This window comes from Lagopus leucura, unplaced genomic scaffold (assembly GCF_019238085.1).
Source record: "Lagopus leucura isolate 7727_CA_CO unplaced genomic scaffold, USGS_WTPT01 Super-Scaffold_739, whole genome shotgun sequence".
Taxonomy (NCBI): domain Eukaryota; kingdom Metazoa; phylum Chordata; class Aves; order Galliformes; family Phasianidae; genus Lagopus; species Lagopus leucura.
Genome location: NW_024962255.1, coordinates 8,604,937 through 8,621,293, shown reverse-complemented (window position 1 = coordinate 8,621,293; position 16,357 = coordinate 8,604,937). Strand labels below are relative to the sequence as shown.

At 41.5% G+C, this 16,357-nt stretch overlaps 1 protein-coding gene across 2 annotated transcripts; it reads right to left on the bottom strand.

Annotated features, from left to right (window-relative positions):
- NRBF2 (nuclear receptor binding factor 2) lies at positions 1–13,977 on the bottom strand. Of its 2 annotated transcripts, XM_042863020.1 has the most exons (4): positions 13,874–13,977; positions 3,855–3,939; positions 2,259–2,299; positions 1–1,552 (listed from the first exon to the last, which is right to left on the bottom strand). In XM_042863020.1, the coding sequence occupies exons 1-4, from the start codon at positions 13,925–13,927 to the stop codon at positions 836–838; spliced, it is 897 nt and encodes a 298-aa protein (XP_042718954.1). In that variant the 5' UTR covers positions 13,928–13,977; the 3' UTR covers positions 1–835. The 2 variants fall into 2 exon arrangements, with proteins under 2 accessions (XP_042718954.1, XP_042718955.1); XM_042863021.1 differs by lacking the exon at positions 13,874–13,977 and having other exon boundaries at positions 3,847–3,884.
- Between the last annotated feature and the right edge of the window lie 2,380 nt (positions 13,978–16,357).

Genomic DNA, 16,357 nt, shown 5'->3' with positions numbered 1-16,357 from the left:
TTGGTGTCAGAACACCTTGGTTTTTATTTTCATATCCTTTTTGGATCAGGTTAAGCTGTAAACAATTTCTTTTTCAATCAAATACTGCCAGCTTGAATTACTTCCATTCACGCATCACCAAAAACAAAAAGGGTATTTTTCCTTACGTATAGATTTCTTTTTTTTTTTTTTTTTGACAATGTCACTTTATACAGAAACCAATAGCTAGATTTGATGCACCCTGATTAGTTATGTAAACAGATAACCCCCCAAAACTTATCAACAGAAGTAATAAGTTGGTTCCTTCATAGAATGGAAATTTCAGTCTCTCCTGACTTGAGGTTAACTTGGTCAGGAGCACAGAGTGTGGCACATAAATCCATCTAGGAGGTGTATAAATTGCACTGTATCTGAATTAACAAAGTTATGCATAATGAAATGCACAGTTTAAATTCATGCTAGAAAGCATTTTTCAATATGAAGTGGCAGCCAACTGGCAACCATAACAGTTAGATTCTGCACCATCATTTATGGCAATATAGATAACTATTACATATAGTATACTTTAAACCCCTGAAGGATTCTGTTACATGAAACATTCTCCAGGCAGTCATTTGGTTTGAAACATTGGGAGAAAGACTAAAGAGCTTGCCATAGTATACCAGTCACGGTACCTTCCGATTTTATGAAGTAGATTAGATATGATGTGTATTTCACAGTAACAAAGTTGCTTTAATGCCTTTTCTCCAACAGTAGGATTGTGTAAGATGTTTCTGCCCTCAGGCCATCATTGTCCTGGTGGTTTTCCCTTTTCTTGGTTCAGGTAACTACATAGAGCACTTTTTTTTCCTGTTTTTTAACTATTCATCAGTCCTTTTAGTATATCTTCAGAGAGTTCCAGCAGAGGGAGTTCAGGGGATGGGATGTCCAGGGGGGGAAGGTTGGGTATTGGAATGTCCTTTGCCTTCCCAGCAGTTGTTGCAAACTCCTGCCAAGATGGAGCTGAAGAAGCAGTTTCTGAGTGTTGCTGCAGACCCCACAACTCTGACTTCTCTACAAAGTCAGCATCTACATCCAACTCTTTCTCTACTGGAGATTTTTGGAGTCTAGCTCTTTCTGCTTTTAACTGCTTATTCTCCCTCCTCAATCTCTCATTTTCAGCTACCAGAAATTCTACATGCCGCTTCAAATCTGCAATTTTGGTTGCCTGCTCTTCTATGATTGTTTTGTCATCTTTTGGAGCTTTACTCCCAATACACGCTTCCACTGGCTCATTTTTTTTCTGAAGCAGAAATAACAGTGTATCCGGGTCCCTGTCAAAGACACCCTGAATATCTTGTAGATGCTTCTCCGTGGAAGGGCTGTATTTCTGAGTCACGGGAATCAACACATTTTGTTCATCAGATTCTTCAGCTGATGGCTTAAAAGAAGTCTGAAGATGTGCAGCTAATTCTCTGTCCACATTCTGTTGAGCTTTCATTTTTTCCTCTCTCTTTGCCCTTTTCCACCTCTCCTGGATGAGCAGTAACTGTTTCATGTGACTATCCCTTTGTAATTCCAGTGATAGCTGAGCCTGAGTAAGAACAAGATTAAACAGTTTAATTGGTGATCCTTAATCCACCTGAATATTCACTCTAGTAAAGTTACAAGCATGTAAACATTTACATAAACAGCATCATGGCATGCCCCAGGGAGAGGAGGAGCCTTTGTTATTCAGATACTAAATCCAACAAAAAATGCTCTCCACTTTTACAATGCAACAGTTTCAGATATGTCACCCAAATATAGTGGGTGGTATTGTTAAGGAGTTAATGTTTAGTACTTTTTTTTTGGGCAAATCACTAGCCAGACTGTTGATACTCCTGAGCAGATGCACAGGGAGTCCAACTGATCTGCAATAAAACACCAAGGAAGTAGAGATTCATTTGGCATGTCATAGATGAGCTGCTACTTGTATCTAAGGAAAACAGCCTAAGTGCCTCACAGCAAAAGTCAACCATGAAACTAGTTGTATCACCTGCCTGAATACACCCTGCAGACTAGAAAACATTGCTGGGGAAACCCATGAAAGTATGTGTTACTAGTTCTCTTGTCCCCTGCCTCACTTCAGCTTGCAAAAACTCTCAGGAAAGACAAGCATCTCTGCACTTTTAGAATTCCCAGTGTAGTTGCCATGGGTCTCAGAAAACAATGCAGATTACAGCAGGGCTATGATCATCAGGGCACAATATAAGACACACATACATAGAGTTCTGGCATCTGCAGCACGTGGCTCTCACCTGCTCTGACTGGGTCAGCTTCATAGCTTCTGTAAGGTATGCTGTGGGAGAGAAAATTAATGAATGTTTAGGGCAAGGTTATAGAGTCTGTACGTTTCCTCAAAAGCTAAGAAAATGCTTCAGACTTTCCATATTCTGAACACTTACATCAAAGAAACAGTCAAAAGGCGAAGTATTTACCAAATTACAGTGGCTGGAAACATCCACTGTTTCTCCAAAGTCCAAAAGTCCATTAAGATCATGTAATACATTCTACACCCTTGCCATGGCATCCTGGTTGCTCAGCTTGAGACAATTTGTATTTCAGAGGACCAGAGCTTACTATCATGGCAGACCTTTCCAGAAAGTTCCCAAAAAAGAACTTTTTCCACAAAGAGAAGAAACATGGCTAAGAAGAACTGGACTATTAATATCCATGCTATTTAACACAAATGTAGTAAGTAAAATACTCTCTTCCTTGATACACCCGTGTTATTAAGTCATGCTTTAGTTATATTCTTGATGAAAGTATACAGTCTGTTGTTCTCCACTTTCTTTCATTAACTTCCCCTCCAAATCAGAAAATGTGCTGGTTTAGTGTCAGAGGAGCACTTCAGACTTCAACCTTTGGTTGCTAGTTAAAAATGACAAAATGTAAGAAATTCTTAACCAAATTCAGGCTGTAAGATAACGATACAGAATCATCAACTGAAGAAAAGCAAGTAACATTCAATACGTTGGGTTTTGCCTTGGTAATATGAAGCGAGGGAAACCAGAAAGAAAAGTCTGCATATCAGGGGACATGCTATCCCTTGCTGCTCTTGGTATTCACAAATAACAGGTTTTTCATTCTATGAGGTTTCCTAGTATTTATGAGTAGAAAGGGAGAATGCCTGGTATCTAGGTTACGATGTTTGGAGAAGCCACTTCTTTTCTGCACACGAGCCCTGTCACTGTAAATGTCCTACTCACTACACCAACTAAGACCTCCTCTTTCTTCTTCTGCCAAGCAGTTGCCGAACTGTCAGACAGCTGATGGACTGCAACACAAATAATTAAGCATGACTGGTTAAATGGACAGGTAAAGGAACAAAGAATCACTTAGGAGAAACTGCCAGTCACAGCACCAAGTCTGTGATGCACTCTGCTGTCCTCGAGTTCTAGGGAAGCTGAGCTCACCACTTGTTTTCAGTTGTCTTGACTCAAACATGAGGAATAAGAAGTAAATAAACTTGTACAAAAGTCTGTGTATTTGCTTTATCAACAGAGAGCATACTACTTCAGCCATGAAAGAACTGAAAAGGAAGTGCAAAGCAAAACCAGCTTGAAGCGGGATCCCAGCTGTAGTTTGTACATGACACAAAGAGTTGCCTTTGTCTTGAATCAAGAACTGCCTTAACAGTAATAACCACCCCCAACAACCTCAACTGTGGGAATTTGTGACTTCGGCTGCCCATGTTAAAGTTTCTAAAAGGTCTGTGATCTGGTCTGAACAAAAAACAATTCACACTTGAAGAATAAAAATATATCTTATAAGTAACTAGATAATTAGTCCCATGAAACATGTAGATACGCAAACTGATTTTAAAAACTGGAATGTGATGAATACCTACTCACCAGCAGCTTTTCTGTGACAAGAAATTGCTTCTTCATATTTCCCTGCTGCCAACAAGCGGTCTGCTTTTCTGCTCTGCTGGTGAGCCTTAAAATTAAAAAGAGTGTTACATCAATGAGGGTTAACCAACAAATAGTTCTGTATGTTTTAAGAGAATCTTCCACTAATTCCAGTTCCCAGGCTTTTAGGCACAAACCTCCCAGTCCTTTCTGAGGTCTGTAATTTAGTTTATTTTTTAATATTATGTCACAAGAGTCTGCACTGCACAGGTATGAACTGAAGTTTGTTAAAGCAGCAAAGATGGTGTGTATGTGTAAAATTTGTTTGAAGCTCTCTTCTGAAAGTTCATCTTCTTCATCATAGAAAGGCATTCACTGCAGCTGTGTAAAAAGATCACCAAAGTTACCTGATGATGGAAAGTATTTAGGACCATTTTACCCAGAAGAATGTAAGATACTTGAAAAGTGCCAGGAAATGAAATGGTTGGGCAGTTTCTGCTCTGCCTCTTTGTTAAAGAAAGTGGAGAAGACCTTGGAATTTTTGCTTCTATTGCACATAAATTAATGGAATCAGCACAGCCACAATTAAAGGTATCAAAGTCACTTCCTTGCTGTACAGCAGTTAAGTCTATACCAGCGTCTGTAAGCTACTACTGCAAACCACAAGGGTAGGCTGAAGATGTTGCTGAAAGCAAGCAATTGCTGCAAGTATTTGCATACGCTTATTGAGAAAGAGTATTACGTAAACAGCACTGCAGCATTCATGAAAGCAAATCTTTTTGTCATTACTACGAGATACGAATTTTATGGCTCCGTCTCCAAGACAAGTTATCTCATATGAGTGGCTGTGACCACCAAAGCAGTAAGATGTCAGTAATGCACAGGATTCATGACTGCTTTACTACATGCTGAATTTGAAATAAGCAGACAAGAAGCAGCTTTGTTTTCACAGTTTCACTGGCTTTGTGAAACAACAGAAAGCAACTCAAGGAACTGAAGTCTTCACCTGTTTATTTGTGTCCTTAAAGATTACAGTTTCTCAAGAAAGCCTTTTCCAAATCCACACAGAAGGAACTTGTAGGGACAACAGAGCTGAAGTCTGCCATCCGCCTCTGCAGTTTCATCTCTGACCAATGCAAATTCTCTATTCCCTCCCAATTAGACACAGTGTATCAGACTCGAGATGTTTTTGAGTGTAAGTCGCTGACTCCCTTGAAGCCTGTTCCAAGAGCACTATCAAAATGGAAGCATTTGTCCATACCTTAAGATATTAGGAACATTGATTCTGACATCTTGGTAGAAGCATCAAAAGTAAGATAATCCAAACAAGACAGCCATGTGATTCTATCAAGACTAACATGATACTAATATCCATTTTAAAAGAAAGGTTCTCAAATGCAGATGAATTATTTCACCTTCAAATCAATTTAACCTCTATGTTGTTACAGTAAATTCTATTTTCTACTAGGATTTTAGCAGCTCTGAAACCATGGAAGACAACAGTGTGTACAGAAAACATCCTTTGTGGAAATATCTGCTCTTAAACCATTTCTAGCTATTTAATCACATTAAGACATTCTGCTTTCTAAAAGCTGATTTTATATGCTAATATAGTATGTATTAAAACAAACCAACACCAAAACCTTGATTCTTCACAACAAATACTAGTGATATTCCTCATTTTCATTCAGTCCTCACAGCACTGTGTCAGCAGTCTCTATTTCTTCTGCCCTGAGGTTAAATAATCTCAGCAAAGTGTTTTTCTATTGGAAAATCATCTATTTTATGGCCTTTTTCTATGGACTCCTCCAAATGACAAGTGCCAAGACAAGAAGCTTATTTCCCATGGGAAACAAGCAAGTATCAGTTCAAATTGAGTCCATTCCTCATTACTCAGGGTAGGTCTTTCAGTTACAAATTAGCTATGTCATGCACATAAAAACACCTGAGCTACATCTTTGCAAAACAATTTATTCGATAAATGAGAATTGATGCAGCTTCTTCTGCAAACTACATAGGCAAGTCTAAAAAACAAGGCAGCTAGAGACAAGAGATCTAAGAAAGCAACTCAATAAGCAAGGGGACTAGTTCCATCTGTTAGTTTCTACATATTAGAATTTGAAACTGACTGTTGTCAAAGGTTATTTTCATACATTTTAAACTACTGGGGGATGGTCTTATTCAACTCACATCTGAACATGCAGAACATCTGAGGACAGTCAGCTGTTCTTTCATGGAGCAATGAAATTATTTCCATTCCCAGATAATTCCCAGTGAAGTTCAAGGGAGTGTAAGGAAGTTGGGCCAGGCCATGAATGAACAGTTTGGAAAGCAATGCTAGCAAAAAGTCAGGATTCTTTGACTGCAAGGTCAAAATGCCTTTCTCACTGATGCCAGGACATCACACTCTGCTGCAGGGCAGCTGACTTCCCAGTGGAAACAACGGAAGCTGAGTAAAACCAGTGAGTAAAATCCAGCAGAGCCTGCTATGAGAAAGCTAGGTGCCTTGCAGTTAGCTGGGAGGAAAGAAATTCCTCATTCTGAATGTTTGTCTGCCAGCTTGACAAGGAAAAATTTTGACATTTATTCCACCTCCGGAATGCTTCTTCCAATTAGATGATTGTGCAAGGATCAAGGGAATTCTCCCATTTCCATTGTAGAATACACAAAAACCAGCAGTTTGAAGAAAGTTGTGCAGCTGTTTCCTGGAAGCAAGTGAAAAATCTGCAACATAAGTACTTGAATGCTTAATATGCCATTATCGTTGGTAAGCATCTACATCTAATCTTTACTCTTAGCATTCAGTTACATTTGGCCACGCAGCATCCAACCACTGTTAGCAAAGCTATTCTGAACTCAGAGTGGTCTGTATCCCATTATAAAACTTGCAATGGAAGAATGTATCCTATACCATAAAGTGAAAAAAAAAAAAAGGTTTTGAGTCTATCTCCAAATCAATCTCATGCTACATGAAGGTGTTTACACCTGCAATTCTGAAGTTGCTCTGTTGGTCCCTAACAAATCAAACAGGAATGCCTTGATTTTGGTACTGCTGCTGTAATGACTGCAGAAACAGCTGATGAGAAATTGCAGCAAGTTCTGAGTTTTCCTTCCTCTCCCAGCAGCAGTGTTGGAAATATCTGTAGGATGTTGTGTAAGAATAATTACAATTTCTTAAGAAACTATGGAATTGGAGGGGTGAAGCAGTCAAACAACTACTTCCTGATGTCCCTCTCCATCCAGAAGAGCAGGAATTCCCAGTAAGCAAATGGACAGGTGTAGCAACTTGACTCATATAAAAGGAAGCAGGTGTGAATGATAGATGACCAACCTAAAAAACTTCCTCAAGTTCCTTCAATGCATTTAGTTCCTAAGGGATTAGTGAGTGTCTTACTGCAATGCCTGAACTGTGCTGGAGGAGCTGCAGAAGGTAAGCTAGACAGCTTTTCTCACTTTCCAGCTGTAGCTGAGATACTAAGGGATGATCCCTGCATTTGTAAGTTAGCACTGGTATTTCAGATAAACAACTCCTATTTGATTCTCCACCCAATTAACCCAAACCATTGTGGATGGCATCTCTGAGCAACAGAGTCGAAAGAATAACCAAAATCCTCCCAATGCAGTAATACAGGTTTCTTATTAGTATTATTTTTTGTCTAAAGATTTCTTTAGTAGTCCAAAATTAATACTTAGATTTTTCTTTCCCATATAAACTAGATAACAGTGCAACTGCAGGCCATGTAAAACAAAGCCATGTAGCCCCCTTGCCACACTTATTTCTACTCTCTCAACCTTCACACAAAAGAAACTGAAACCATATGGAAGTCCATTACCCTCTCTCCAGAGCAGTTATTTGCAACAGTTCTCCTGTAGTCGAAATAATCCTGTGTGCGTTTTGTTCTGTTCCTCAGCAGACAAAGCCTTGTGTAAGATCTTAAGCTTGCATCCTTCTTCCTTAGTTCTAAGGAACTCTCTAATAAATGATATGTTGTAATGTGATTATATGTAATGTGATCAGAGATTATAGTTAGAGATTACAATAATCAAATTAAAAATAAAGACAGGAAAAACCCAGCTGCTAAAATAAGGGGGCCTGAGGAAAGCAGACTGCAAAACAAGTCACATGCGATATATGTTCATAGAAGTTTCAAGTGCAACCAAAATCTGCTGATAATATCCTCTATTTTATGCTATGAATATAATCTGTTTGGTGGCTTGTTTCCTTAAGGACACAGGACTCTAATTTCTAAGATTGTATTTTGAGGAAAGAAAGAATTAGAAAATGCAGATCGTGTCACTTCAGTAATGAACAAGAGTATGCAGAGAACCTTCCATGCAGATTTTTACGGCAGCAGGCCACAAAGAGGGGCGAGGAGGTGCCTGGTTGCTTCCTTCACACACAAATGCTCTGTCACGCTGTATGTGGCACACGTACACGACCTATTTTAAACATATTTTTTACCTGGAAAGAGTGAAGTTGGAAATGTTTGTATGGTTGTGTCTGCATCTGCACTGACAAACAGAATGAAGAGAATACTAGTGTGAAACTTGACCTGAGGGGTCCAAGGATAAATTACAGCCATCTGTTAAATGTATATGTATTTTAATGATTTTTTTTTAATTAGAAAATGCTTATTTACAGTTACAATAAACACAAAAATATATATTTTTAAGAATTGTGCTATAACTTACACGAAACAAGGGCAATACATTTGCCACTAAACCTAAAGAAACTGCAATGTGTAGCTTTATAGACAGAAGCCAGTCCCCTTAAAAATGCTCACTGTGTGGTTTTAAGAAAGATACAGTCAACTAAAGGAGAAACAAACAAAGGCAGGATCTGTTGTGGCTGCTCAACCAATACCACTTGCCACGTGCTAGTTCAATTTTGCATTTTAAAGCCTGTACTTAGCAAGGTTGACAGAACAATGACTCAACTGTAAATTACAGGTTAGTGTGACTGTAGAGCAAAATAAGTATTCTCAATATTAACAGACTCTTCAGTCACTTCTTACTGAACTGTGAAGATGTTGAAGTTCAACTCTATCGTCAGCAATAGTATCAGAATTTAAATACAGGGCAGACATGCAACCAAGTTATTGTCATTTTGCCAACCAACATTAATTCACTGAATAGCTCTGACTGACTACACGTGTGTTCCCAACCTATTCCAAATTTAAAGTAAAACATTCCTCTCCATGCACATGTGATTAAGAGATCTGGCATGAAATGAACTCAGATTCACAATGGTGGAGTCTGCAAAACCCCATGCAGGCATAGCGGCAGATCTTTTCTCTGATGAAGTTGCGGTATCTTCTTTACCTAATGCATACTAAAGTTAACCTCATGCTCTTCCTTTTTGTCCATGTTAAATGGACTAAATGCTTTAAGCTGGTTTTCAAAGCCATTTCATGTATCTACAGTTCTTGTGCTTTTTGTCTCCTCGTATGTAGTTCCACAGATGGTACTACACAGGTCACAGTAACAGGAGGTTATAAGCTAAATGCTTATATGCCGAAATGCTCCCATACGAGGAAAGGCTGAGAGACCTGAGACTCTTCAGTGTGGAGCAGAGAAGGCTGAGGGGGATCTCATCACTGTTTATAAATATCAACTTGACTCCTGCACTTTAGATGCAGGCTCTGCGATGTGCAGCAATGAGGCAGAAACTGAAATGCAGGCAGCTCCACAGTAACAAGAGGAAGTACATCTTTACTGTGAGTGTGGTTCAGCACAGGAACAGGGTGCCCAGAGAGGCTGTGGAGTAAACAGACTATCTCTGGGGCAAAAATTTCAAATAAGCAGTGCAGAAAAGCTTCAGTATGCTGCATCACTGTGCCTCCAGGAGGCTGCTTCATTTTGGTCTTTCAAACTCTACTAGGCGTGCTTCCACAGAGCCACAGTGCGCAGCCCTGTAATATGCACGTACCAGTCAGTAAGGCCAGCATGGCTCAGCAGAAATGTGCAGAACCAGCAAGGAAATAATGTTTCTGCAAATGACGTATTGCTTAGTTACTTCTGGACTGGAAGCTACTGGAAGCTGCTATACATACTACACAGAAGAGCTTGGTGTTGTACTTTTAGTAGTAATTACTTGAATGAATACAACGCTATTGAGGTTTCCAAGGGGGTTAATGGTGAAGAGGCTGTTCAGCTGAATAGCCTATGGATCACCTCAGTACCTTCAGTCATTTTTCTCAGTTATGCTGCTGTCTCTGGTGCAAACCTTATTTTTCTTCTAGCTGGAAAGAATACTCCCATATATATATTATGTTGTTAAAGAGAAAGCCAATGCTTTTATTACTACAGTAAAAATAGACTTCACTAGGTATTCCTATGAGATTCTTGCCTAAAAGCTTGTTTTCTCTAGTCTGAATTCAGAACTGAGTGCATCTACCTTTTTTTCTTTTTCATTTTAGATTGGAAGAGCAAGTAGAGCAGCTTTCAAAATGCGCTTTATTTAGAAAATAGAGTAAAAACTGGGGAAACCACAAGCAGGATTCAGTGGTTATTTCTGTACATGAACACTATCTGTCTTCTCCAATCAAAACAACAGAGGTGCAGGGTAGCACTGAATCTCAAACACACTGGCCTGCATGGTTGCAATGCTATGGTCGGTCTCTAGTAAGCTTTCATACGTCCATTCTCTTTTTTCTCTTGCTCTTACATACTGTGAACTTGGACTGCTATTTTCCCCTCATGTGGATAGACTACTCACTTCACTTACAAACCACTTGTTAATGTGGACCGTTGACTGGCTTGCACTGGAATAACTGCTACCAATACCTTACAGCATTAGCATTTAAAAATGTTCACTATATGCAATTCTTGCAGTATTTGCTTTGTGTTATTTTTATACGAGTTGCCAGTTCATGCCTTCCAGTTTTTGTCAAAACAGCTCTTCACACTTCCCTTACACTTCAAGAAATGTGGAGAAAATAGTATTAGTCAGAATTAGGATTGTATCTTATATGCTTTATGAAATGCTATTATCATGCAGTAGGAATAAAAGGTAGAGGTTCCTTAGAAAGCACCTTACAGAAAAGTAGAGAGGTATTACAAAGTTCTGGGTACCGGACTGCATGCAGTGAGCAACGTTTCTTTTTTAATTTCTTCTTGAGGTTGATACTATTTGCCTCATATATTTACTTCCAAACTTCTTGTGGTCACCCACATGCTTCTTAAGTATAGAATCAAGTGTTCAGCTGGACTAGATAACCACTGTCACGCTGCCTATAGGTGCAGGAACAGGTCTTTGCTCAGAGCAGTTCTAAGTTCCATGGCGCACCCCAAATACCGTATTTGCAGAGCTGAAGATCTAACTTCCTTAGCAGCAAAATAATAAGAACCATGTCTTTAACCCACTCTTCTGTAGTACAATGATGTTTCTTGTCTGCAAAGCATGCAGCACACTGTTCAAGTAGAAGGGGGCAGAAGACAGAGAGAAGGAAGAAGGCTGAAGTATCAGAGCTTCCCCAAAGCTCCAGCAAGTTGGAGGGTCGTAAAGAATTTTGGAAAAGTTGCTGCTTATTCCTAAATGAAGTAACACTGGGTACAATAGACACCTTGAGGACAGCTCAGTGGAAAAATCAAATTGCTGGTTATATATATATATATATATATATATATATATATATATATATATATATATATATATATATATATAGCACAAGCCCTAAAAAGGTTAAAGAAGGAAAGACGGGTTTAGACTCAGAATAATTATTTGTTGTTTTGCCTTTGTTGCATGCTTAAGTTTAAACAAAAACACATGAACTAAAGGCCAAACTCTAAAAAGGTAGGTGCATTTCTCATTGAAGTCATCAGATCTGAGGGTCAACTATTAAAACTCCATTAAACTAGAAAACAAACAAACAAACAACACACCACACAGATGCTGAAACCAGCTGGGAAAGCAAAGCAATATTTGTCAAGAGTTACATACATAAATAAATCAGAGATTTGTGGAAACCAAAATATAGTTAAGAAAAAGAAAACTTTGTTAGTTTAAGGCCTTGATTAAGGCCAGCTACTTTTATCCAAATATTTAACATTTATATTTCAAGGGATAGAAACTGAATGCAACTGAAGTCAGCAGAATATGAGGTATGATATGCCACCTGTAATTAGGAAGGCTAAGCAAATAATGAAGTATTTAACTGGACACCGCCAATACAAAATTAAAGCACAGTGAGCGTGCTAAATGTTGGCAGAAATGCAGACATTAGGATACTGCATAACTACTAAGGATTTCTTTTCAGTTCACCTCCCCACAAAAGTTAGGACAGTGTCTATGCTTTCAAGTAACTAAGACTAACAAGCTTGCAAATGCGATGTGAGCAACACCCAAGAACTAGAGCAAGTTCTAATGAAAGGCCTTAACTACAGGAAAAGCTATTTCATTAGAATTAGCAATCACCAGCACACTGAAAGAAGGAAAGTATCTTGTACTTAAAAAAAGAGTCATTTATATCAGATAAATAAACCTAACTACAAGTGCACGCAATACCACATAGAAGCTTAGGAGTTGTTGCTTTTATTTCTCCCTGCTGCCCTCCTAATGGCAACTCTGGAAAACACTGCGGTTTTCCAGTCCATGTGACCTAGATATATGTAAGAGATTTTCATGAGAAGCAAGTAAAATGCATGATCAGGAACAGCATTAATAACTTGAATGAACATTCTCTTACTGGAGGATTGGCACCTTCCCTGAATGCAGCAAATCTGAAATTTATCTGCAGAGTGCAACAGTGAATAGAACCTGGAAAAACTGAAGTTACTTGAAACAGTCTGGAAACAGTGTATTTTTCTAAGGACATCCATAGTACATCAGTTTCAGAAAAAGGGAGTGTTTTGGGACACTCCCTGCAATGGAGTAGGAATGTACACGCTGGCAACTTCCTAACTTTCTGTATAGGACTATATAAAGCAACTTCTTCCTGTATCATCCGCTATGTAGAAGTATCTTGATCTTATTTTTAGTCTGGTGCTAGACAGGTGCGGTAATTGCAGTCTACTGTTGTGGTGAAAAGATCATCTGTTAGGGTTGTAGCCAAGCGTTAGTCATACTCTTGTCACTCACAATCCTTATGGCACGGCCTCAGTAAGAAACACTGCTAAGCGGTGATATCTGCGCTGCCACTATGTTGCTACCTACAGGCACTTGCTAAAGAACATTTGGTTAGTTCTCCTTACACTGGATCTACTTTTAAGAAGTTTCTAGAATGTCTGCAAACAGCAATAGGCTTTCCCTCCTCCATCGCTATCTGAAAGTTTGTCCGACTTTGTACCCAGCAGGTCTGGCAGCAGGCTGGGGCATGGACTGGAAAAACTCAACTGACACAGGTCTGCAAGGCCTGAACGGCTGCTTCTGCATCCCACACCTGAAGGCAGGACGGTCTTCAGAAACACTCAGCACATCACTGCATCTAAGGTACAGTCAATATGCAACTTCTCAGGTTTTTAATTGGAGAATTAACAGGTCTTCACCCTGGATCTTATCTGTGTGGCAGCATGCTCCTAGCGCAGGCTGTTTAAAACCCGATTAGCTTCTATGAAGCTGCAGCTTTCACACATTGTAGTTAAAGCACCGCAGAGACTTATTTTTAGCAGAGTTGTTACCGATTTAACGATATAAAGTACTTCACCTCGTGAGGCAAAAAACAACCTAGTCAGGAGCTGGCCCGCGTGGTCTCAGCTCTTGGAGCTGGCACAGGTGAGGCCTGCGTCACCTCCACGCTCCCCCCCGGGCAGCGCCTTCCCCGTCCCCGGCTCGCGGCCAGGCCGCCCTCCGCCCCGCTCCTCACGGCACGGCCCTGAGGCGGTCCCCGCTCCGGTACCGGGCGGCACCGCGCGGCCCCACCGCCGCCTCCCTGCGCCCGGCACGGGACGGAACAGGTGCTGCTGGCGGCAGGAAGGGCGCTCTGCCGCCCGCGCTAAGGGCGGGGGTCACCCCGCGCCCGCTGCCGCCCGAGGCTCGGGACGCGCTGACGGCACCGCCTCCCGCCCCGCGGCCGCGCGCTCACCAGGTTGAGGGGCCCCTCCATCACTTCCATGGACGGAGGGGGCTGCGGGCACATGGGCGCGGAAGCGGCCTCCTCGCCGCTCCCGGTGCCCCGGCGCGGCCCGGCTGCCGGCGCCGCTCCTCCCCCCGCCCCGCCCCGGTGGCTTGTAAACACGGCGGCGGCTTCCGCCACGGCGCCGCGACGCCTCGCGAGAGACAGAGTCTCGCGAGACGGGGGCGGTTCCCGCCTCTCCCCGTCGCGCCCGGCGAGTGTGGGGCACGCGCTCGGCTTGCGCGGCTGACTTCCCGCCCGAGGGCGCGCGCGGCGGTATTACTGCTGGGACTCGGTGTGAGGGGAGCTGCGCTGACTCTGTTGCGGGCCGGTGAAAGTGGGGTCCGGCCCGTGCCTTCAACCCTAAATAGGCGGCTAGTACAGCTCGCTGCGTGGTGGGGAGAGGCAACGACGTGCCCCAGTGTCTCGTCACTCATTGAGTTGTGTCTGTGATTGCAGTACGTGCAAACATGACAGTGACAGGGGTACCAACACTGCCCCGAGAACAGGTATGTGCTGACAGGCTGCTGGCACTCATCATCCAAATAAGATCCCCTGAGAGAAGTGACACGTTGAGCTAAGCACATTGCTGAGCAGCTAGTGAGCTGGACAGCTAATTGCTGGTGATCGTCCTTATCTGTACAGTGTAACGTTTTACAGAGGCTACAGACAAAACTGTTGTGAGGGGATCAAGTGTAACTTCCACAGATGCTGAGGACAGCCTGAGTTTGTAAAGGTGCAGGTGTAATAGACTGAAAGGGTAAAGAGGGGAAGAAAACAGGAGAGAAAAGAGGACAGAAGTTAGGGGGAAAGGTGAGACACCCCAAGACTCTATTTGTTCCCTTTATAGATGTGATCCTCGGACATCACAGGCTTCTGTGGTCTCTCTGAGGGAGCCTATGTGCCTGATGTGCTGCAGCTCTCGGCCGTGCCTGCGCTGTGGGGACTGGCTCTGCAACGCAGCAATGCTGGGGGAGTTTTCCTTCGCCTCATGTGGTTAGACAGCATTGTCTCTTCAGGCACAGTACTTCTGTAAGGTACTTTACTATTTCCTGTTCTCATTTGCAGTAATTTATGTATTGCTTGGTTTAATTATGTATTACCTAGTCAGATCCTATGTAGTCCAGAGCGGTTTTGATCTGAAGCCTGCTGATTGAGTACGAGATAGGTGAAGTTGTCCTTTATCAGCCATCAAAGAGGTTGGTCAGCCAGGATGGGGGAGAAAGGCCACTTGGTGCTTCACTGAGGGTGCTTGGACATACGAGCTGATACATTTTAATTGGTTTTAAAAGCTTATGGTTTCCTTCTTCCCGTTAGCTCACGTACACATACAGACCTGCACATACATGTACACTCAGGAAGGGATAATGTTTATTTGTCACCTGAAGGAGTGCAAATTCCATGGTGATCATCACATTTCTTCACCATTTCTGTTTTTGTAATGACAAGCCCTTCTCTAGCCCTGATACTCCCTTTTCTCCATCTTGCCAGCAGTGCTACAGTAGGAATAACTCTACTAAAAATCTTTTCACCTGCACACAACTTGTTTTTTCAATTGTTAATGAAATTGTACTGAGTTAATGTGTCACAGTTTGCTGACTTTCTGGTCTCTCTGAGATTTTACGCAGAATCACAGAATTGTAGGGGCTGGAAAGGACTTGTGGAGGTAACCTTATCCAAAGCGCTGCTAAAGCAAGTTCCCTACAGTAGGTCACACAGGAAAGCATCCACATGGGTTCTGAATATCTCCGGAGAAGGAGACTCCACAGCCTTTCTGAGCAGACTGTTCTAGCGCTCTGTCACTGTCACAGTAAAGCAGTTCTTCCTCAGAAACTTAGCTGGTTGGTCATCCTTTTCCTTGCTGCATTAATCCAGTGGCAAATTTTGAAGATTACTAAATATTATGTAGGATGAGACTTTAACATACACTGGCAGTTTAGTTGCGTATTGTCAAGCTGTTATTTCTTACCACTCTACAAGCACCTTTTCTCATCTTTGCTGACTAAACTGCAGATATTTTGTTGTTTGTTGTTAAACTCTATTGCTGATCTGTTTGTGTGTATTTTTGAATTTTGCGTAAAAAGTTTGACTCATGACAAGAAGCTACATGTTTGTTTTTTACCGTGCTCATCAGTTCTCCATAAATCATACCAATTTGCCAAAGTAGATCATTAGGTCAAATGTTTTCTTAGAAATAAAACAACCTAGTTCTGAGAAATGTTTTCCATTACTCCTGCTGGTGGACAGGAAAGACATTTTGATTTCCTGGGTTTAAAAGACAGTCAATGTCCATTTCAAGGAACATTATCTTCAGTGCAGGAAGATAATCTACCACTTGTAGAATGGAAGCTAAGGTAGTGGGGGAAATGTTACCAACAGAATAGAAGTTTAGGAGCCATATTGCTGGGCTGAACCCAGATGTTACAGTTTGTTTGTGGTTCGGGAGGTAGCCAG

Excerpts from the sequence above, each read along its gene's own strand:
- NRBF2 (XM_042863020.1), bottom strand. The coding sequence starts at position 13,927 with ATGTGCCCGCAGCCCCCTCCGTCCATGGAAGTGATGGAGGGGCCCCTC. Across the intron at positions 2,300-3,854 it reads TTGTCACAGAAAAGCTGCTG|CATACCTTACAGAAGCTATG; the intron begins GTGAGTAGGTAT and ends TCTCTCCCACAG. Across the intron at positions 1,553-2,258 it reads AGCTGACCCAGTCAGAGCAG|GCTCAGCTATCACTGGAATT; the intron begins GTGAGAGCCACG and ends GTTCTTACTCAG.